The sequence below is a fragment of the Bombina bombina genome, chromosome 3 (genome assembly GCF_027579735.1).
Source record: "Bombina bombina isolate aBomBom1 chromosome 3, aBomBom1.pri, whole genome shotgun sequence".
Lineage (NCBI taxonomy): Eukaryota > Metazoa > Chordata > Amphibia > Anura > Bombinatoridae > Bombina > Bombina bombina.
Genome location: NC_069501.1, coordinates 606,097,073 through 606,119,965, shown reverse-complemented (window position 1 = coordinate 606,119,965; position 22,893 = coordinate 606,097,073). Strand labels below are relative to the sequence as shown.

Genomic DNA, 22,893 nt, shown 5'->3' with positions numbered 1-22,893 from the left:
TGGCTTTTAGGCAGGGTTTGTTAGTTTTGTGTAGGCCCCAGCAACATCGAGTGAGGTGGGCGGGGCCTACATTTACAAGCAGCAAGCAACTTCTTCTGAGGGACTAATTGAAGCTTTAAACCCCATATTATCACTTCCTAAGGGCAGGTAGGGCCACAGCAGAGCTGTGGCAAGGTGCTTTAGGGGTTTTTAACCGGTTTTAGACACTTATCAATCCGGTTTTCTTTCATGTAATTAGCAAGAGTCCATGAGCTAGTGACGTATGGGATATACATTCCTACCAGGAGGGGCAAAGTTTCCCAAACCTCAAAATGCATATAAATACACCCCTCACCACACCCACAATTCAGTTTTACAAACTTTGCCTCCCGTGGAGGTGGTGAAGTAAGTTTGTGCTAGATTCTTTGTTGATATGCGCTTCGCAGCAGGCTGGAGCCCGGTTTTCCTCTCAGAGTGCAGTGAATGTCAGAGGGATGTGAAGAGAGTATTACCTATTTGAATACCATGGTCTCCTTCTACGGGATCTATTTCATAGGTTCTCTGTTATCGGTCATAGAGATTTCTTCTCCTACCTCCCTTTTCAGATCGACAATATACTCTTATATACCATTACCTCTACTGATTCTCGTTTCAGTACTGGTTTGGCTATCTACTATATGTAGATGAGTGTCTTGGGGTAAGTAAGTCTTATTTTATTTGACACTCTAAAGCTATGGTTGGGCACTTTATTTTTAAAGTTCTAAATATATGTGTTTAAACTTATATTTGCCATGATTCAGGGTAATCAGTATTCCTTATTTCAGACAGTCAGTTTCATTATTGGGATAATGCACATGAAGGATTATTTTTTCTTACCTTAAAATTTTTTTCAATTGACTTTTTTCCCTGTGGGCTGTTAGGCTCGCGGGGGCTGAAAATGCTTCAATTTATTGCGTCATTTTTGGCGCAAAAATGTTGTCATTTCCGGCGCCCTTTTTGACGCCGGAAGTTGTTCATGGTTGCGCAATTTTTTTTACGTTTTTTGTGTTCAGACGGTTTTTTGCGCCAAAAATGTGGGCATCATTGTTGTCGGCGTCACCGGATGTGGCGTCATACTTGGCGCCAAAAATTTTAGGCGTTGTACTTAGCGCCAATAATGTGGGCGTCATTTTTGGCGCCAAAAAATGTGGGCGTCATTCTTGTCTCCACCTTTTTTTCACATTATTTCAGTCTCATTTTTCAGTGCTTCTGGTTGCTAGAGGCTTGTTCATTGGCATTTTTTCCCATTCCTGAAACTGTCATTTAAGGAATTTGATAATTTTGCTTTATATGTTGTTTTTTCTATTACATATTGCAAGATGTCTCAACTGGATCCTGGATCAGAATCTACTTCTGGAAAGACGCTGCCTGATGCTGGTTCTACCAAAGTTAAGTGCATTGGTTGTAAACTTGTGGTAACTGTTCCTCCGGCTATAGTTTGTGATGAATGTCATGATAAGCTTGCTAATGCAGATAGTATTTCCATTAGTAATAATCCATTGCCTGTTGTTGTTCCTTCAACATCTAATGCTCAGGATGTTCCTGTTAATGTAAAAGAATTTGTTTCTAAATCTATTAGGAAGGCTCTGTCTGTTATTCCTCCTTCCAGTAAACGTAAAAGGTCTTTTAAAACTTATTTCAGATGAATTTTTAAGTGACTGTCATCATTCTGACTTGTCTGTTTCTGATGAGGATCTATCTGGTTCAGAAGATTCTATCTCAGATATTGACACTGATAAATCTTCATATTTATGTAAGATGGAATTTATTCGTTCTTTACTTAAAGAAGTGTTAATCGCATTAGAGATGGAGGAGTCTAGTCCTCTTGATACTAAATCTACTAAGCATTTAAATTCGGTTTTCAAACCTCATATAGTTATTCCAGAAGTTTTTCCTGTCCCTGATGCTATTTCTGAAGTAATTTCTAGGGAATGGAATAATCTGGGTACTTCATTTACTCCTTCTCAAAGGTTTAAGAAACTGTACCCTGTGTCATCTGATTAGTGTTTTGGGACAAAATCCCTAAGGTTGATGGGGCTATCTCTACTCTTGCTAAACGTACTACTATTCCTACGGCAGATAGTACTTCATTTAAGGATCCTTTAGATAGGAAACTTGAATCCTTTCTAAGGAGAGCTTATTTATGTTCAGGTAATCTTCTTAGACCTGCTATTTCTTTGGCTGATGTTGCTGCTGCATCCACTTTCTGGTTGGAGGCTTTAGCGCAACAAGTGTCAGACCATAATACTCATAGCATTGTTAAACTTCTTCAACGTGCTAATAACTTTATTTGTGATGCCATCTTTGATATCATTAGAATTGATGTCAGGTATATGTCTTTAGCTATTTTTATGGAATGCAGATATGACTTCTAAGTCAACGTTGCTTTCTCTTTCTTTCCAAGGTAATAAATTGTTTGGTTCTCAGTTGGATTCTATTATTTCAACTGTTACTGGAGGGAAAGGATCCTTTTTGCCTCAGGACAAAAAATCTAAAGGTAAATACAGGGCTGCTAATCGTTTTCGTTCCTTTCGTCAAAATAAGGAACAAAAGCCTGACCCTTCCCCTAAGGGAACGGTTTCCGTTTGGAAGCCTTCTCCAGTCTGGAATAAATCCAAGCCATTTAGAAAGTCAAAGCCAGCTCCCAAGTCCACATGAAGGTGCGGCCCTCATTCCAGCACAGCTGGTAGGGGGCAGGTTACGATTTTTCAAAGATATTTGGATCAGTTCGATTCACAGTCTTTGGATTCAGAACATTGTTTCACAAGGGTACAGAATAGGTTTCAAGGTAAGGCCACCTGCGAGAAGATTTTTTTCTCTCTCGCATTCCAATAAACCCAGTGAAGGCTCAGGCATTTGGCTGGGGTAATTGTGCCAGTTCCAGTTCTGGAACGGGGTCTGGGGTTTTACTCAAATCTATTCATTGTACCAAAAAAGGAGAATTCCTTCAGACCAGTTCTGGATCTAAAAATATTGAATCGTTATGTAAGGATACCAACATTCAAAATGGTGACTATAAGGACTATTCTGCCTTTTGTTCAGCAAGGGCATTATATGTCCACAATAGATTTACAAGATGCATACCTTCATATTCCAATTCATCCAGCTCATTATCAGTTTGAGATTCTCTTTTCTAGACAAGCATTACCAGTTTGTGGCTCTTCCGTTTGGCCTAGCAACAGCTCCAAGGATCTTTTCAAAGGTTCTCGGTACCCTTCTCTCTGTAATCAGAGAACAGGGTATTGCGGTATTTCCTTATTTGGACGATATCTTGGTACTTGCTCAGTCTTCACATTCTGCAGAATCTCATACGAATCAACCGGTGTCGTTTCTTCAAAGACATGGTTAGAGGATCAATTTACCAAAGAGTTCCTTGATTCCTCAGACAAAGGTAACCTTTTTGGGTTTTCAAATAGATTCAGTGTCCATGACCTTGTCTCTAACAGAAAAGAGACGTCTGAAATTGGTTTCAGCCTGTCGAAACCTTCAGTCTCAATCATTCCCTTCGGTAGCTTTGTGCATGGAAATTCTAGGTCTTATGACTGCTGCATCAAACGCGATCCCTTTTGCTCGTTTTCACATGCGACCTCTTCAGCTTTGTATGCTGAACCAGTGGTGCAGGGATTATACAAAGATATCACAATTAATATCCTTAAATCCCAATGTACAACACTCTCTGACGTGGTGGATAGATCACCATCGTTTAGTTCAAGGGGCTTCTTTTGTTCGTCCAACCTGGACTGTGATCTCAACAGATGCGAGTCTGACAGGTTGGGGTGCTGTATGGGGGTCTCTGACAGCGCAGGGGGTTTGGGAATCTCAGGAGGCGAGATTACCCATCAACATTTTGGAACTCCGTGCGATTTTCAGAGCTCTTCAGTTCTGGCCTCTTCTGAAGAGAGAATCGTTTATTTGTTTTCAGACAGACAATGTCACAACCGTGGCATATGTCAATCATCAAGGTGGGACTCACAGTCCTCAGGCTATGAAAGAAGTATCTTGGATACTTCTATGGGCAGAATCCAGCTCCTGTCTAATCTCTGCGGTTCACATCCCAGGTGTAGACAATTGGGAAGCGGATTATCTCAGTCGTCAGACGTTGCATCCGGGCGAATGGTCTCTTCACCCAGAGGTATTTCTTCAGATTGTTCAAATCTGGGGACTTCCAGAAATAGATCTGATGGCCTCTCATCTAAACAAGAAACTTCCCAGGTATCTGTCCAGATCCAGGGATCCTCAGGCGGAGGCAGTGGACGCGTTGTCGCTTCCTTGGAATTATCATCCTGCCTATATCTTTCCGCCTCTAGTTCTTCTTCCAAAAGTGATTTCCAAAATTCTAACGGAACGTTCGTTTGTACTGCTGGTGGCTCCAGCATGGCCTCACAGGTTTTGGTATGCGGATCTCATTCGGATGGCCAGTTGCCAACCTTGGACTCTTCCGTTAAGACCAGACCTTCTATCTCAAGGCCCTTTTTTCCATCAGGATCTCAAATCATTAAATTTGAAGGTATGGAAATTGAACGCTTTATTCTTAGTCATAGAGGTTTCTCTGACTCGGTGATTAATACTATGTTACAGGCTCTTAAATCTGTGTCTCGGAAGATTTATTATCGAGTCTGGAAGACTTACATTTCTTGGTGTTCTTCTCATAAATTTTCCTGGCATTCTTTTAGAATTCCTAGAATTTTACAGTTTTTTCAGGATGGTTTGGATAAAGGTTTGTCTGCAAGTTCCTTGAAAGGACAAATCTCTGCTCTTTCTGTTCTTTTTCACAGAAAGATTGCTAATCTTCCTGATATTCATTGTTTTGTACAGGCTTTGGTTCATATCAAACCTGTTATTAGGTCAATCTCTCCTCCTTGGAGTCTTAATTTGGTTCTCAGGGCTTTACAAGCTCCTCCATTTGAACCTATGCATTCTCTGGATATTAAATTACTTTCTTGGAAAGTTCTGTTCCTTTTGGCCATCTCTTCTGCTAGAAGAGTTTCTGAATTATCTGCTCTTTCTTGTGAGTCTCCTTTTCTGATTTTTCATCAGGATAAGGCGGTGTTGCGGACTTCATTTCAATTTTTGCCTAAGGTTGTGAATTCTAACAACATTAGTAGAGAAATTGTTGTCCCTTCATTGTGCCCTAATCCTAAGAATTCAAAGGAGAGATCTTTACATTCTTTGGATGTAGTAAGAGCTTTAAAATATTATGTTGAAGCTACTAAGGATTTTAGAAAGACTTCTAGTCTATTTGTTATCTTTTCTGTTCCAGGAAAGGTCAGAAGGCCTCCGCCATTTCTTTGGCGTCTTGGTTAAAGTCTTTGATTCATCATGCTTATGTGGAGTCGGGTAAATCCCCGCCTCAAAGGATTACAGCTCATTCTACTAGGTTAGTTTCTACTTCCTGGGCGTTTAGGAATGAAGCTTCTGTTGATCAGATTTGCAAAGCAGCAACTTGGTCTTCTTTGCATACTTTTACTAAATTCTACCATTTTGATGTATTTTCTTCTTCTGAAGCAGTTTTTGGTAGAAAAGTACTTCAGGCAACTGTTTCAGTTTGATTCTTCTGCTTATATTTTCAGGTTTTTTTTCATTATTAAGATTAAAACTTTTGTTTTGGGTTGTGGATTATTTTTCAGCGGAATTGGCTGTCTTTATTTTATCCCTCCCTCTCTAGTGACTCTTGCGTGGAAGTTCCACATCTTGGGTATTTATTATCCCATACGTCAATAGCTCATGGATTCTTGCTAATTACATGAAAGAAAACATAATTTATGTAAGAACTTACCTGATAAATTAATTTCTTTCATATTAGCAAGAGTCCATGAGGCCCACCCTTTTTGTGGTGGTTATGATTTTTTTGTATAAAGCACAATTATTCCAATTCCTTATTTTTTGATGCTTTCGCTCCTTTCTTATCACCCCACTTCTTGGCTATTCGTTAAACTGAATTGTGGGTGTGGTGAGGGGTGTATTTATAGGCATTTTGAGGTTTGGGAAACTTTGCCCCTCCTGGTAGGAATGTATATCCCATACGTCACTAGCTCATGGACTCTTGCTAATATGAAAGAAATTAATTTATCAGGTAAGTTCTTACATAAATTATGTTTTTTCATTTGGGGGTCTATTGCTTTTTTACTTGTGGTGCAATCCTTCTAAAGCTTAGTGGGCTCACTGTTAAAATTTCGGAATTTTTGAAGCAATTTTAACCTGTTTTGCAGTGTGTGTATGCCTTTTTTTCTCTTAAAGGTACAGTACCGTTTTTGCAAATTGTGTTTTTTTTTCATTAAATAAAGTGTTTTCCAAGCTTGCTTCATTACTAGCCTGTTAAACATGTCTGACACTGAGGAAACTCATTGTTCGATTTGTTTAGAAGCCATTGTGGAACCCCCTCTAAGAATGTGTCCCAATTGTACTGATATGTCTATAAATTGCAAACAGCATATTTTGACTTATAAGAATTTGGCATTAAATGATTCTCAGACAGAAGTAAATCAGGTTTCGCCATCTAGTTCTCCCCAAGTGTCACAACCAGTTACGCCCGCACAAGCGATGCCAAGTACTTCTAGTGCGTCTAATTCTTTCACTCACCTTGCAAGATATGTCTCCAGTTATGAATACTACCCTCAGAGGTTTTATCTAAACTGCCAGGGTTGCAAGGGAAGCGCAGTAGCTCTGGGTTAAGAACAAATGCTGAGCCTTCTGACGCTTTAGTAGCCATATCCGATATTCCCTCACAATGTTCTGAGGTAGGGATGAGGGATTTGCTGTCTGAGGGAGAGATTTCTGATTCAGGAAAGATGTTCCCTCAGACAGATTCAGATTCCGTTTATTGCTCAGGGAGGTTTTAGCTACTCTGGATGATTGTGACCCTATTGTCGTCCCAGAGAAATTGTGTAAAATGGACAAATATTTAGAGGTTCCTGTTTGCACTGATGTTTTTTCGGTCCCTAAGAGGATTTCGGACATTGTTACTAAGGAGTGAGATAGACCAGGTATTCCGTTCGCTCCCTCTCCTGTTTTTAAGAAAATGTTCCCCATTTCTAACACCATAAAGGACTCATGGCAGACCCTCCCTAAGGTGGAGGGAGCTATTTCTACTCTGGCTAATCATACTACTATACCTATTGAAGACAGTTGTGCTTTCATTGATCCTATGGATAAAAAGTTACAGGGTATCCTAAAGAAAGTTTTTGTTCATCAGGGTTTTCTTCTTCAACCTATAGCGTGCATTGTTCCGGTAACCACTGCAGCTGCTTTTTGGTTTGAGGCTCTAGAAGAGGCTCTTCAGATGGAGACCCCACTAGATGATATTTTGGACAGAGTTAAGGCCCTTAAGTTGGCTAATTCATTTATTACAGACTCCGCTTTTCATCTTGCTAAGTTAGCGGCAAAGAATTCAGGTTTTGCCATTTTAGCGTGAAGAGCGTTATGGCTTAAGTCCTGGTCAGCTGATGTGTCATCTAAATCTAAGCTTTTGACCATCCCTTTCAAAGGTAAGACCCTATTCAGGCCTGCACTGAAAGAGATCATTTCAGACATCACTGGAGGGAATGGTCATGCCCTCTCTCAAGATAAGTCAAATAAGACAAGGACCAAACAAAATAATTTTTGTTCCTTTCGAAACTTCAAGGGTGGTCCCGCTTCCTCTTCCCCTGCTGAAAAGCAAGAGGGGAACTTTGCTCAATCCAAGCCAACCTGGAGACCTAACCAGGCTTGGAACAAGGGTAAACAGGCCTAAAAGCCTGCTGCTGCCACTAAGACAGCATGAAGGGGTAGCCCCCCGATCTGGGACCGGATCAAGTAGGGGGCAGACTTTCTCTCTTTGCTCAGGCCTGGGCAAGAGACGTTCAGGACTCCTGGGCCGTAGAAATTGTAACCCAGGGGTATCTCCTAAATTTCAAAGATTCTCCTCCAAGGGGGAGGTTCCATCTTTCTCAATTGTCTGTAAACCAGACAAAAAGAGAGGCGTTCTTACGCTGTGTAGAAGACCTTTTTACCATGGGAGTGATCTGCCCAGTTCCGAAAACAGAACAGGGGCAAGGTTTCTACTCCAATCTGTTTGTGGTTCCCAAAAAAGAGGGAACCTTCAGACCAATTCTAGATCTCAAGATCCTAAACCAATTCCTAAGAGTTCCATCCTTCAAGATGGAGACCATTCGGACTATTTTACCAATGATCCAGGAGGGTCAATATATGACTACCGTGGATCTAAAGGATGCGTATCTACACGTTCCTATCCACAAAGATCATCACCAGTTCCTCAGGTTTGCCTTTCTGGACAGGCATTACCAGTTTGTGGCTCTTCCCTTTGGGTTGGCCACGGCGCCAAGAATCTTCACAAAGGTGCTAGGGTCCCTTCTGGCGGTCCTAAGGCCGAGGGGCATAGCAGTGGCGCCTTATCTAGACGACATCTTAATTCAAGGGTCGACTTTCCAACTTGCCAAGTCTCACACGGACTTAGTGTTGGCCTTTCTAAGATCTCATGGGTGGAAGGTGAACGTGTCCAGGGGAATGTGTTTCCGCAGGCCAGCGTGGGTTATTGTGACGACGGACGCCAGCCTACTGGGCTGGGGTGCAGTCTGGAATTCCCTGAAAGCACATGGTTTGTGGACTCAGGAGGAGGCCCTCCTAACGATAAATATTCTGGAATTAAGAGCGATATTCAATGCTCTTCAGGCGTGGCCTCAGCTGGCTTCGGCCGGATTAATCGGGTTTCAGTTGGACAACATCACGACTGTAGCTTATATCAATCATCAGGGGGGAACAAGGAGTTCCTTGGCGATGATATTAGTTTCCAGGATAATCCGATGGGCAGAGACTCACTCTTGCCATCTTATCAGCGATCTATATCCCAGGGGTGGAGAACTGGGAGGCAGATTTTCTATGTCATCAGACTTTTCATCCGGGGGAGTGGGAGCTCCATTCGGAGGTGTTTGCTCAACTGGTTCTGCTGTGGGGCACACCAGAATTGGATCTGATGGCGTCTCGTTAGAACGCCAAACTTCCTCGTTACGGATCCAGGTCAAGGGATCCTCAGGCAGTACTGATAGATAGTGATGTCGCGAACATAAAATTTTGGGTTCGCAAACTTCTGCAAAAGTTTGCGAACCGCCATAGACTTCAATAGGCAGGCGAATTTTAAAACCCACAGGGACTCTTTCTGGCCACAATAGTGATGGAAAAGTTGTTTCAAGGGGACTAACACCTGGACTGTGGCATGCCGGAGGGGGATCCATGGCAAAACAACCATGGAAAATTACATAGTTGATACAGAGTCTGGTTTTAATCCATAAAGGGCATAAATCACCTAACATTCCTACATTGTTTGGAATAACGTGATATACCGGCCCTAACCATGCTTTGCAGACCAGGTATCAGTGGTCAGATGGACCCTTGCCCCAACACTGTGTGCCAGACATGCCATTATAGCAGACTTATAGGGCTTTGGCGTTGCTTTTTGGTAATTAGAAGGCTGCTAAATGCCATTGCGCACCACACGTATTTTATGCCCAGCAGTGAAGGGGTTAATTAGGGAGCATGTAGGCAGCTTGTAGAGTTAATTTTAGCTTAAGTGTAGTGTAGTAGACAACCCAAAGTATTGATCTAGGCCCATTTTGGTATATTTAATGCCACCATTTCACCGCCAAATGCGATCAAATAAAAAAATATTGTTCACTTTCTCTTGTAAGGTGTATCCAGTCCACGGGTTCATCCATTACTTGTGGGATATTCTCCTTCCCAACAGGAAGTTGCAAAGAGGACACCCACAGCAGAGCTGTCTATATAGCTCCTCCCCTAACCTCCACCCCCAGTCATTCTCTTTGCAACTCTTGACAAGATAGAAAGTATTAAGAGATATGTGGTGACTTAGTGTAGTTTTACCTTCAATCAAGAGTTTGTTATTTTTAAACGGTACCGGCGTTGTACTGTTTACTCCCAGGCAGAAATTAGAAGAAGAATTCTGCCCGGAGGATGATGATCTTAGCGGTTTGCAACTAAGGTCCATTGCTGTTCTCACGCATAACTGAAGAGTATGGGAAAGCTTCAGTTGGGGGAACGGTCTGCAGATTATCTGCTTTGAGGTATGCTCAGTATATTTATTTCTAGAGAGATTATAAGTTCTAGAAAATGCTGACAGTGCCTTTTATATTTGGGGTAAGCTAGATGCAGTGATTTTGCAACGACTGGGATCATGCTTACCACAAGGAATGGGATAGACCAGGTGTGCCGTTCTCTCCCCCTCCTGCCTTTAGAAAGATGTTTCCCATAGATGTCGCCATACGGGACTCGTGGCAGACGGTCCCTAGGCTGGAGGGAGCTATTTCTACCCTAACTAAGCGTACAACTATCCCCGTCGAGGACAGTTGTGCTTTCAAAGATCCTATGGATAAAAAATTGGAGGGTCTCCTTAAGAAATTTTTTTACATCAAGGTTTTCTTTTCCAGCCTCTTGCGTGCATTGCCACCGTTACTGCTGCAGCGGCCTTTTGGTTCGAGTCTCTGGAGGAGGCTCTACAGGTGGAGACCCCGTTAGATGATATTTTAGACAGGATTAAAGCTCTTAAGTTAGCTTATTCCTTTATTTCTGATGCCGTTTTTCATTTAACAAAGTTAGCGGCTAAGAATTCAGGTTTTGCCATTCTGGCGCGTAGGGCGCTATGGCTTAAGTCCTGGTCAGCAGACGTTACTTCAAAATCTAAGCTTCTTAACATCCCCTTCAAAGGACAGACCCTATTCGGACCTGGCCTGAAGGAGATCATTTCTGATATTACTGGAGGAAAAGGTCACGCCCTTCCTCAGGATAGGTCCAATAAATTAAGGCCCAAACAGAATAATTTTCGTTCATTTCGAAACTTCAAGAGTGACGCAGCTTCAGCTTCCTCTAATGCAAAACAGGAGGGAAATTTTGCCCAGTCCAAACCAGTCTGGAGACCTAACCAGGCTTGGAACAAGGGGAAGCAGACCAAAAAAACCTGCTGCTGCCTCTAAGACAGCATGAAGGGGTAGCCCCCGATCCGGGACCGGATCTAGTTGGGGGCAGACTTTCTCTCTTCGCCCAGGCTTGGGCAAGAGACGTTCAGGATCCCTGGGCACTAGAGATTGTTTCCCAGGGATATCTTCTGGAATTCAAAGGTTCATCCTCAAAAGGGAGTTTTCTCCTCTCACAATTATCTGCAAACCAGATAAAGAGAGAGGCATTCTTAAATTGTGTTCAAGACCTACTCGTTATGGGAGTGATCCTCCCAGTTCCAAGAGAGGAACAGGGGCAGGGTTTCTATTCAAACCTGTTTATAGTTCCCAAAAATGAGGGAACTTTCAGACCAATCTTGGATCTCAAGCTCCTAAACAAATTCCTCAGGGTCCCATCCTTCAAGATGGAGACAATCCAAACCATTCTTCCTATGATGCAGGAGGGTCAATATATGACTACCGTGGACTTAAAAGATGCTTATCTGCACATCCCGATTCACAGAAATCATCACCAGTTCCTCAGGTTTGCCTTCCTAGACAGGCATTACCAGTTTGTGGCTCTTCCCTTCGGGTTAGCCACGGCACCGAGAATCTTTACGAAGGTTCTAGGGTCGCTTCTGGCGGTTCTAAGGCCGCGAGGCATAGCAGTAGCGCCTTATTTAGACGACATCTTAATCCAGGCATCGACTCTTCAAGTCGCCAAGTCCCATACGGACATTGTTCTGGCTTTTCTGAGGTCTCACGGGTGGAAGGTGAACTTAGAAAAAAGTTTGCTTTCTCCTCTCACAAGAGTTTCCTTTCCTAGGGACTCTGATAGATTCAGTAGAAATGAAAATTTTCCTTACGGAAGTCAGGATGTCAAAGCTTCTGACCTCCTGCAGTGCTCTTCATTCCATTTCTCGGCCGTCAGTAACTCAGTGTATGGAAGTAATCGGTCTTATGGTAGCGGCAATGGACATAGTTCCGTTTGCCCGCCTACATCTCAGACCATTGCAACTTTGCATGCTCCATCAGTGGAATGGGGACTACACAGATCTGTCTCCTTTGATAGATCTGGATCAAGAGACCAGGGATTCTCTTCTCTGGTGGTTATCTCGGGTCCATCTGTCCAGGGGAATGAGTTTCCACAGGCCAGAGTGGACTATAGTGACGACAGATGCCAGCCTTCTAGGCTGGGGCGCAGTCTGGAAGTCCCTGAAGGCTCAGGGTTCGTGGACTCAGGAGGAAGCCCTCCTTCCGATAAACATTCTGGAACTAAGAGCGATATTCAATGCTCTTCAGGCTTGGCCCCAACTAGCTGCGGCCAGGTTCATCAGATTTCAGTCGGACAATATCACCACTGTAGCCTATATCAACCATCAGGGGGGAACAAGGAGTTCCCTGGCAATGATGGAGGTATCCAAGATAATTCTATGGGCAGAGGTTCACTCTTGTCATCTCTCAGCTATCCATATCCCAGGAGTAGAGAAATGGGAGGCGGATTTTCTAAGTCGGCAGACTTTTCATCCGGGGGAGTGGGAGCTCCGTCCGGAGGTATTTGCCCAGTTGATTCAACTATGGGGCAAACCAGAACTGGATCTGATGGCGTCTCGTCAGAACGCCAAGGTTCCTTGTTACGGGTCCAGGTCGAGGGATCCCCAGGCAGCGCTGATAGATGCTCTAACAGTGCCCTGGTCCTTCAGCCTGGCTTATGTGTTTCCACCATTTCCTCTCCTTCCTCGTCTGATTGCCAAGATCAAGCAGGAGAGAGCTTCGGTGATTTTGATAGCACCTGCGTGGCCACGCAGGACTTGGTATACGGATCTGGTGGACATGTCATCCTTTCCACCATGGACTCTGCCGCTGAGGCAGGACCTTCTACTCCAAGGTCCATTCAAACATCCAAATTTAATTTCTCTGCGGCTGACTGCTTGGAGATTGAACGCTTGATTTTATCAAAACGTGGTTTCTCCGAGTCGGTCATTGATACCTTGATTCAGGCTCGTAAGCCTGTCACCAGGTAAATCTATCATAAGATATGGTGTAAATATCTTCATTGGTGTGAATCCAGGGGTTACTCATGGAGTAAGGTCAGGATTCCTAGGATATTATCTTTTCTCCAAGAGGGATTGGAAAAGGGATTATCAGCTAGTTCCTTAAAGGGACAGATTTCTGCTCTGTCTATTCTTTTGCACAAGCGTCTGGCGGATGTTCCAGACGTTCAGGTGTTTTGTCAGGCTTTAGTTAGAATCAAGCCTGTGTTTAAACCTGTTGCTCCACCATAGAGTTTAAATTTAGTTCTTAAATTTCTTCAAGGGGTTCCGTTTGAACCTTTGCATTCCATAGATATCAAGCTTTTATCTTGGAAAGTTCTGTTCTTAGTAGCTATCTCTTCGGCTCGAAGAGTTTCAGAATTATCCGCCTTACAGTGTGATTCCCCTTATCTGGTTTTCCATGCAGATAAGGTAGTTTTGCGTGCCAAACCTGGTTTTCTTCCTAAGGTGGTTTCTAATAAGAATATCAATCAGGAAATTGTTGTTCCGTCTCTGTGTCCTAATCCTTCTTCAAAGAAGGAACGTCTGTTACACAATCTTGACGTAGTTCGTGCTTTAAAGTTCTATTTACAAGCTACTAAGGATTTTCGTCAAACATCTGCATTGTTTGTTGTCTACTCTGGAAAGAGGAGAGGCCAAAAGGCTTCGGCAACTTCTCTTTCTTTTTGGCTGAGAAGCATAATCCGTTTAGCTTATGAGACTGCTGGCCAGCAGCCTCCTGACAGAATTACAGCTCATTCTACTAGAGCGATAGTAGGCCTCTGTTGAACAGATTTGTAAGGCGGCGACTTGGTCTTCGCTTCATAGTTTTTCTAAATTTTACAAATTTTATACTTTTGCTTCTTCGGAGGCTATTTTTGGGAGAAAGGTCTTACAGGCAGTGGTGCCTTCCGTTTCAAGTTCCTGCCTTGTCCCTCCCTTCATCCGTGTCCTAAAGCTTTGGTATTGGTATCCCACGAGTAATGGATGAACCCGTGGACTGGATACACCTTACAAGAGAAAACAAAATTTATGCTTACCTGATAAATTTCTTTCTCTTGTGGTGTATCCAGTCCACGGCCCGCCCTGTCACTTTAAGTCAGGTGTTTTTATTTTTAAAACTACAGTCACCACTGCACCCTATAGTTTCTCCTTTTTCTTGTCTTCGGTCGAATGACTGGAGGTGGGGGTTAGGGGAGGAGCTATATAGACAGCTCTGCTGTGGGTGTCCTCTTTGCAACTTCCTGTTGGGAAGGAGAATATCCCACAAGTAATGGATGAACCCGTGGACTGGATACACCACAAGAGAAAGAAATTTATCCGGTAAGCATAAATTATGTTTTTTCACAAACTTTAGGTTTCTCACAGAAATTATTTTCAAACAAATTATGCAATTATTGCATAAATGGTTGTAAATGCTTCTCTGGGATCCCCTTTGATCAGAAATAGCAGACTTATATGGCTTTGGCGTTGCTTTTTGGTAATTAGAAGGCTGCTAAATGCCACTGCGCACCACACGTGTTTTATGCCCAGCAGTGAAGGGGTTAATTAGGGAGCATGTAGGGAGCTTGTAGAGTTAATTTTAGCTTAAGTGTAGTAGACAACCCAAAGTATTGATCTAGGCCCACTTTGGTATATTTCATGCCACCATTTCACCGCCAAATGCGATCAAATTTAAAAAAACTTAAATTTTTTCGCAATTTTAGGTTTCTCACTGAAATTATTTACAAACAGCTTGTGCAATTATGGCACACATGGTTGTAAATGCTTCTCTGGGATCCCCTTTGTTCAGAAATAGCAGACATATGACTTTGGCGTTGCTTTCTGGTAATTAGAAGGCCGCTAAATGCTGCTGCGCATCACACGTGCATTATGGCTAGCAGTGAAGGGGTTAATTAGGTAGTTTATAGGGAGCTTGCAGGGTTAATTTTAGCTTTAGTGTAGAGATCAGCCTCCCACCTGACACACCAGACCCCCTGATCCCTCCCAAACAGCTCCCTTCCCTCCCCCACCCCACAATTGTCCCTGCCATCTTAAGTACTGGCAGAAAGTCTGCCAGTACTAAAATAAAAGATTTTTTAAAAAAAATTAAAAAATGTTTTATAGCATATTTACATATGCTGTGGTGTAGCATCCCTCCTTAGCCCCCAACCTCCCTGATCCCCCCCCCCCCCCCAACAGCTCTCTAACCCTCCCCATCTACCTTATTGGCGGCCATCTTGGGTACTGGCAGCTGTCTGCTATTATTTCACAGTCAAAAAAGTGTTGTTTTTTTTAAATGTACACTACTGTTACACCAGATATGAGTGGTGGCACTGGACAAGTGCGCACAGTATACGCTGTGAGCCTGACACACGCTGGCAGGCAGGCAGGCAACTGCAATTAGATTACACAGGGGGAAAAAAAAAGCAGACTGATGTTCTGATGTGCTTTTTGGGGTGCTGTCCTTACAGCAGAGATCAGATGAGTCCTTCAGGACTGTAGTGGACACTGAATACACTAGCCTAGCTATCGATTTCCCTATTAAATCAGCAGCAGCTACACTGTCCCTCCTCTCACTAAGAATGCAGCTTCAGAATTAATCTAAAATGGATGCTGTCCAGGAGGTGGGAGGGTCTGCTGCTGAATGGCTGGAATGTGTCTTCTGACTGTGAGGTACAGGGTCAAAGTTTACTCAATGATGATGAATAGGGGGCAGATCGAACATCGCATATGTTTGCCATCCGCGGAGAACGCGAGCATGCTATGTTCGCCAGGAACTATTCGCGGCATCGCTACTGATAGATGCTCTAGCAGTACCCTGGTCGTTCAGCCTGGCTTATGTGTTTCCACCATTCCCTCTCCTTCCGCGTCTGATTGCCAGAATCAAACAGGAGAGAGCTTCGGTGATATTGATAGCGCCTGCGTGGCTACGCAGGACTTGGTATGCAGACCTGGTGGATATGTCATCTCTGCCACCATGGACTCTGCCACTGAGACGGGACCTTTTGATTCAAGGTCCATTCAAGCATCTAAATCTAATTTCTCTGCAACTGACTGCTTGGAGATTGAACTTCTTGATTTTATCAAAGTGGGGTTTCTCTGAGTCGGTCATAGATACCTTGATTCAGGCTCGAAAGCCTGTCACCAGGAAGATCTCTCATAAGATATGGCGTAAATATCTTTTTTGGTGTGAATCCAAAGGCTACTCATGGAGTAAGATCAGGATTCCTAGGATTTTGTCTTTTCTCCAAGAAGGATTGAAGAAAGGATTGTCCGCTAGTTCCTTAAAGGGACAGATATCTGCTTTGTCTATTCTGTTGCACAAGCGTCTGGCAGATGTCCCAGACGTTCGGGCTTTTTGTCAGACTTTAGTTAGAATTAAGCCTGTGTTTAAACCTGTTGCTCCGCCATGGAGTCTCAATTTAGTTCTTAAAGTTCTTCAGGGGGTTCCGTTTGAACCTTTGCATTCCATAGATATTAAGCTTCTATCTTGGAAAGTTCTGTTTCTAGTTGCTATCTCTTCAGCTCGAAGAGTTTCTGAACTATCTGCATTGCAATGTGACTCGCCTTATCTTGTTTTCCATGCTGATAAGGTGGTTTTGCGTACCAAACCTGGGTTCCTCCCTAAGGTTGTTTCTAACAGGAATATCAATAAGGAAATTGTTGTTCCTTCTCTGTGTCCTAATCCTTCTTCTAAGAAGGACCGTCTGTTGCATAACTTGGACGTGGTTCATGCCTTGAAGTTTTAATTGCAGGCAACCAAAGATTTTCGACAATCATCTTCTTTGTTGTCTATGCTGGAAAGCGTATGGGTCAAAAGGCTACGGCTACCTCTCTTTCCTTTTGGCTGAAAAGCATCATCCGTTTGGCTTATGAGACTGCTAGACAGCAGCCTCCTGAAAGAATTACAGCTCACTCCACTAGAGCGGTGGCTTCCACATGGGCTTTTAAAAATTATGCTTCTGTTGAACAGATTTGTAAGGCTGCGACTTGGTCTTCGCTTCATACCTTTTTCCAAATTTTACAAATTTGATACTTTTGCTTCTTTGGAGGCTATTTTTGGGAGAAAGGTTTTGCAAGCAGTGGTGCCTTCCGTTTAGGTTCCTGTCTTGTCCCTCCTTTCATCCGTGTCCTAAAGCTTTGGTATTGGTATCCCACAAGTTAGGATGAATCCGTGGACTCGGTACATCTTGCAAAAGAAAACAGAATTTATGCTTACCTGATAAATTTCTTTTTTTTGCGATGTACCGAGTCCACGGCCCGCCCTGTCTATTCAAGACAGATAGTATTTTTTATGTAAACTTCAGTCACCTCTGCACCTTATAGTTTCTCCTTTTCTTCCTTGGCCTTCGGTCGAATGACTGGGGGGTGGAGTTAAGGGGGGAGCTATATAGACAGCTCTGCTGTGGTGCTCTCTTTGCTACTTCCTGTCAGGAAGGACAATATCCCACAAGTTAGGATGAATCTGTGGACTCGGTACATCGCAAAAGAAAGAAATTTATCAGGTAAGCATAAATTCTGTTTTTTCACCACTGGAGGGTTTTAGTTCATGTGTGTTATATAGATAACACTGTGCTCACGCACGTGAAGTTACCTAGGAGTCAGCACTGATTGGCTAAAATGCAAGTCTGTCAAAAGAACTGAAATAAGGGGGCAGTTTGAAGAGGCTTAGATACAAGGTAATCAAAGAGGTACATAGTGTATTTATATAACTGTGTTTGTTATGCAACTTTAGGGAATGGGTAATAAGGGATTATTTATTTATTTATAAAATATTTTACCAGGAAGGATACATTGAGATTTCTCTCGTTTTCAAGTATGTCCTGGGATCACAAAACATTGCATTGATACAATAGGGTACAATAAAATACAAAAACAATAATAATAATACACAATATATGCAAACATTTAACATAGAGCAGGTACAAAATATTTAATCAACCATGACAGGAGCATTCTGTTTTGAGATATGTATAGAGGGATCTCTTAAGGGATTTTAGGCTTGGGGAAGTTTTTAAAGTGTGAGGGAGGTCATTCCATAATTGTGGCGCTCTGTTGGAAAAGGAGGATCGAGCTGCTTTCTTTTTGTATTGAGGCAAGCTAAATAATGTGCTGTTATTGGATCGGAGGTTATAGGAGGTGGGAATAGCAGGGGAGAGCATTCTGCTCAGGTAGGGTGGGAGCTTCCCAGAAAGGCTCTTAAAGACAAGGCAGGAAAGATGGAGGGTGCGTCTGGATTCCAGAGACAGCCAGTTTAGATCTTTTAGCATGTCACAATGGTGGGTCCTGTAGTTACATTGTAGCACAAAGCGGCAGAACGAGTTATATAACGTATTTAGTTTATTAAGGTGAGTTTGCGGAGCAGGTGCATATTATCTATCTTTTAAAAGAATAACAATTCTGGTGTAGACTGTCCCTTTAACAACTCCACATTTTGTGGGGCCATCAAGGTATGGAAGGTCTTTCTCACTGTCCTTCTGTTTGCCCCTGCTTATATTAAAGTAACCTACTACTGCTCTAACCCCTGCTAGAGAATACCCAGACCCCATTTAAACATGATCTACTCTATTGGTGGGGAGGGACATGCCTCTGCAAGCCTGGCAAGTAGAATTAGTCACAAGAAGAACAGTATTATTATTTTAGTAGTTAATTTTGAAATAATTAAATAATGGATTTGCCAGACAATATGAACTGTTTGGATCAACATACATCAAACTGTAAAACCAAAAAGAATATATAACACACTATTGGTTGCTTGCAACCATTGTGTTTGTATTCTTTTTTTTTTTTTTTTTTTTTTTTTATTAGCGGCTGGTTTTAGGGGGATATATGCATTAGTGAATAGAATAGTAGTCTTACAATGTTCTTTGTTGTGTAACTACCAATTTTGAAAAGAATATGAAATGCCTCTCGCTGTTGTGTAAAAGTGTGCTTGTCCCACACTCCCTAGAGTAGGCAAAAAGCAAACTCTGTAACCTGCTATTTAAATAGTTAACCAATATGTAGCATTGTTGGCTATTTTGCTTTTTAGAACCTAGAGAGCATGAGACAAAGCATAATTTTTACAGAAAAGCAAATTGTTTAATGTCCCTTTAACAACTGTTATTCACTAGCCTTTTACTAAATAAGAGAACATGCAATCCTGAAAATATAGTTAATACAATTCCTTAAATAAATCAACATAACTATTCATATTAGCTGCAATGTAGTCAACCAGAGCTGACTCGGGATTACTATGTCCTTGATTAACAAGATTAGGAACCACATCATTTGAAAATATTTTGCACTTACTGTGTGTGTCCATATCTTGCCAACGTCCTTACTATAGAGCTAAAACAAACTTGATTTAATTGAGTCCGCATATACTTTATTGTATCCAGGTTATGTCAAACTTAAAGGTACAGTAAACACTCCCAAGTTATACTATAAACTGCTAAATTATGCATAGTAAAAAATAATTGCAGTGTATTTTTAATTTCTCTTTATTTTTTTTGTCCCCTTTTCCTGTAATTTAAATCTAAATTTGTGGATTTCCTGTTCTGAAAACTGAAAGAGCACAATGGATTTTGCAAGCTTAACCCTGACACACATCTGTATCTCATTTGGTGTCTGACATCATCTCTTTTCTTTTTCTGCAGCCAGAGAATAAAAATGTTGTTAACACAATGACAGTGGTAAGCCCTGTCTTTTTTTTTTTCTAGAAGCAAGCCCAGATTGGCTTCTCTACATAAGTAGTAGGTGAAGTTGTTAATCTGTTCTCTGCTGGTTAATCTTTTGGAAGACTGCAAAATGTTGTAATTACAAAGTGTTTACTGTTCCTTTTTGAAGTTCATTTTTTGAGATGATTACTTGAGAGCATTTATAGCAAATTAGGGAAATAGCTGAAAATCTCCTTGCTGTTATAAGTACACCTTATAGTGGTCAGGATATTATCAGTCTCCTACACTCATACCTCCAAACATTTGTGGCTGGGTATGAGGGACTCAGGAGGTTGATGGGAGGCCTGTCACCATTTTGTGGGTGGAGCTGTGTTGGGAGGGGTGGGATCATGGGTGGTTAGTGGGCGTGATTGTGGGTGTCTCTGGGTGTTCCATGGGTTCCTCTCAAATAGGGACATTTGGGATTTCTGTACACTGTATTTTAGCTTATTTTCTCACATTGGGTAGGGGTCTTTCCTTTCACAATTATGTATCTTAACACTATTCGTTGTTTACTCTTCTTTTTGTCACAGGGGTCTTGTTTTCAAATTTGGACGGACTGAAGATTTATGGCAGTAAATTTGTTACAATGAAGATTTTCTTGCATTATCTTTAATGCACATTCCTAGCTATATTGTATTTACCGTTTAAAGATGCAAGTCTTTTTCTATCAGAACTTTATGTATTACAGCAATTTTAATACAAGCTTTTGCACTTTTTATTTTTCAAACATGTTTTGTTTTTTTAATGTGTGGATTTTTTTCAAAAGTAACATTAAATAAAAATAGTTATAAACAGCATTTGTGTTTTCAAGTTAATTAAAAAAAGTATGAATGCAAAATTTGTGGTTTAGTCTGCACAAACAAAAGCAAAAATGTCTCTTTAATCCTTCAGTGCCTTGTGATGCTGGACTCTTTTTTTAGAAAGGTGTTTTTTTTTATTATTTTTTTTTTTAGTGTGTTAACATAAGATAATCACTTTGAAGAGATATGCTGGCACAATAGAATGGATAGTAACCATGCCATTGTTGTGCCCAGCAGGTTAATGTCCCTTTAAAGGGTTTTCTGCCAGAGAAAAAAATTGCACTTCACCACCTGAGCCCAAGTTGTAACAGATGTCTTCAATTTCTATCTAATCACTAATTAATTTCCAACCCAGTTCAATCACTGTTAAGATCCATCTTGAAAATACTTTCCATTGAACCCAGTCTCTTCCACTAAGTATTGCTCAGTCTGTCTCACTTCTTCATGTGAAACCAAATTACAAGAATAGTTTGTGTACAAATGTCTTACGCTCTACTCCCGATTCCCTGCTTTCTTGCTTTCACCATCACTCAACTGACCTGATTATTGCTAAAACTGACAATTTTAACTGTTTCAAGTTCATATTCATACTGCTGATTGTAGTATCCTACTGCATGCGCCCAGGTTCCTTACCCTATCATGGTTACAGTAACACCTCTCTAATCACTCCTTGGATTGGCTTTTGTTAATTATGGTTGTCGCAGGCTTGGGTATCCCTATTTTTTCAACATTGTCACATTAAAAGCATTAAGCTTTCTTTGAGCCCAATTACCACCTCTACACTGTCAAAACCAAAACTGACCTACTTACAATCTGTTTCTCTCCTATGTCACTGGCCATCTCTCAGAAAAAATATTTTCCTTGAAGGTCTCCAACCATTTTTTTAAACAAGGTTGAACATTCACAGATACCCCCCACCAACCATCGAAAACTACACTAGTATGAAAAAAAAAACCTCACTACCTTAGAGCAATACTCCATATACATTCCTTCACATGTAAAGCTGACTCACTTCCCAAGTTCTGCTCTCTTAGTTTGATGCAAGACCAACTGGCCTGGAGACTTGATATCCCTGACGCAGTCTGTCTACAATAAACTTCCTTAATAAATATATTAAAAAAAGATAAATGTAAGTACTTATAATAAAGCACTCTTGCCTCAAAACCTTATGATGAGAATCTAGATGGCTACATAAAAAACAAAAGCCATCCATACTGGTAGAGATCAACACACAAACAGTGGATATCAGTCTCTAGATATTTTATTTTAACACAGAAAATCCTCAAACATATATAATAAGAGCTTGTAAACAAAATGCAAAAGTAAACCTAAAGTGAACATAAAATAAAAATAAATCTATGATAATAGTGGTCCCCTGAATAATGATAATCAAGTGAAAATTCTCCATTATCCCTTTTCCATCTTAATATGAGTAGAGTCCACGGCTTAATTCCTTACTTGTGGGAATGCAGAACCTGGAGGAGGCAAAGACACCCCAGCCAAAGGCTTAAATATCTCCCCCCACTCCCCTTATCCCCCAGTCATTCTTTTCCTTTCGTCACAGGAGGATGGCAGAGAAGTGTCGGAAGATTCTGAGAATTTTTTTTATGGAGGGTAGTACTCTTCGGTATGGGACTGGAGTTTTAAGTAATCTTGTCAGCCTCTTAGTGAGAGCATTGACAAATGTTAGGGTCTGGAGATGCAGGGAGAGTCTTTCTGCAAAACCATCCAGACTCGTATTAACAGCTCCTAAGCAATCAGTGTTGACAAGTTTCACTACCTGCTTCTATCACTCCATGTCAGGTGCAATGCTAGACTGTCAAACTTGAGAGGCTGTGTGTCTGTTCCACGGCAGTGATTATGGTAATATGATAATCATATGATAACGCAAGAAGACAGGGTCGCAGTGTGACTCCTTTTATCTGTATGGAATCAAAGGTTAATATCTCCGGAAGGGGATTATTGAACGTGGGGATTTACGCATAATTTGCTTTATTATATTTTATGCTGCGATATGTGGGATGAGGCTCAGGCAATTGTTGGAACATTCAGGTTTTATTTTCATTAAGAAAGATGTTTCAGCACACTGGGTATTTGTTTCAACCTGCAGCGGCAGTTGCTGCGGTGGCTGGAGCCGCTACATATTAGTGCGACTCTGTATCAGAGATGATTGAAGTGGAAACTCCCGTTGAGGAGATCCAGGAAAGAATTAAGGCCTTGAGGATAGCTAATTCTTTTATATGTGATGCAAATATGCAGGTCATTCGCCTGAATGCCAAGACATCAGGTTTTTCTGTTCTAGCCCGTAGGGCACTCTGGCTGAAGTCTTGGTCTGTGGACTGTAAGAAATTACTCTTAAATAACCAAAGGATCTTATGTTAAAAGCTGTTCACGTCGCAAAATTAATATATACATACAT

At 41.6% G+C, this 22,893-nt stretch overlaps 1 protein-coding gene across 3 annotated transcripts in view; it reads left to right on the top strand.

Moving 5' to 3' along the window:
* TMEM50A (transmembrane protein 50A) overlaps nucleotides 1-20,471 on the top strand; it is a 148,047-nt gene extending 127,576 nt beyond the window's left edge. For all 3 annotated transcript variants that reach the window (XM_053707210.1, XM_053707209.1, XM_053707208.1), the window contains one exon: nucleotides 20,205-20,471. In XM_053707210.1, coding sequence (XP_053563185.1) covers nucleotides 20,205-20,287 — 83 coding nt within the window. In that variant the 3' untranslated portion in view covers nucleotides 20,288-20,471. The remainder of the gene's footprint in view (nucleotides 1-20,204) is intronic.
* The last annotated feature ends 2,422 nt before the right edge of the window (nucleotides 20,472-22,893 follow it).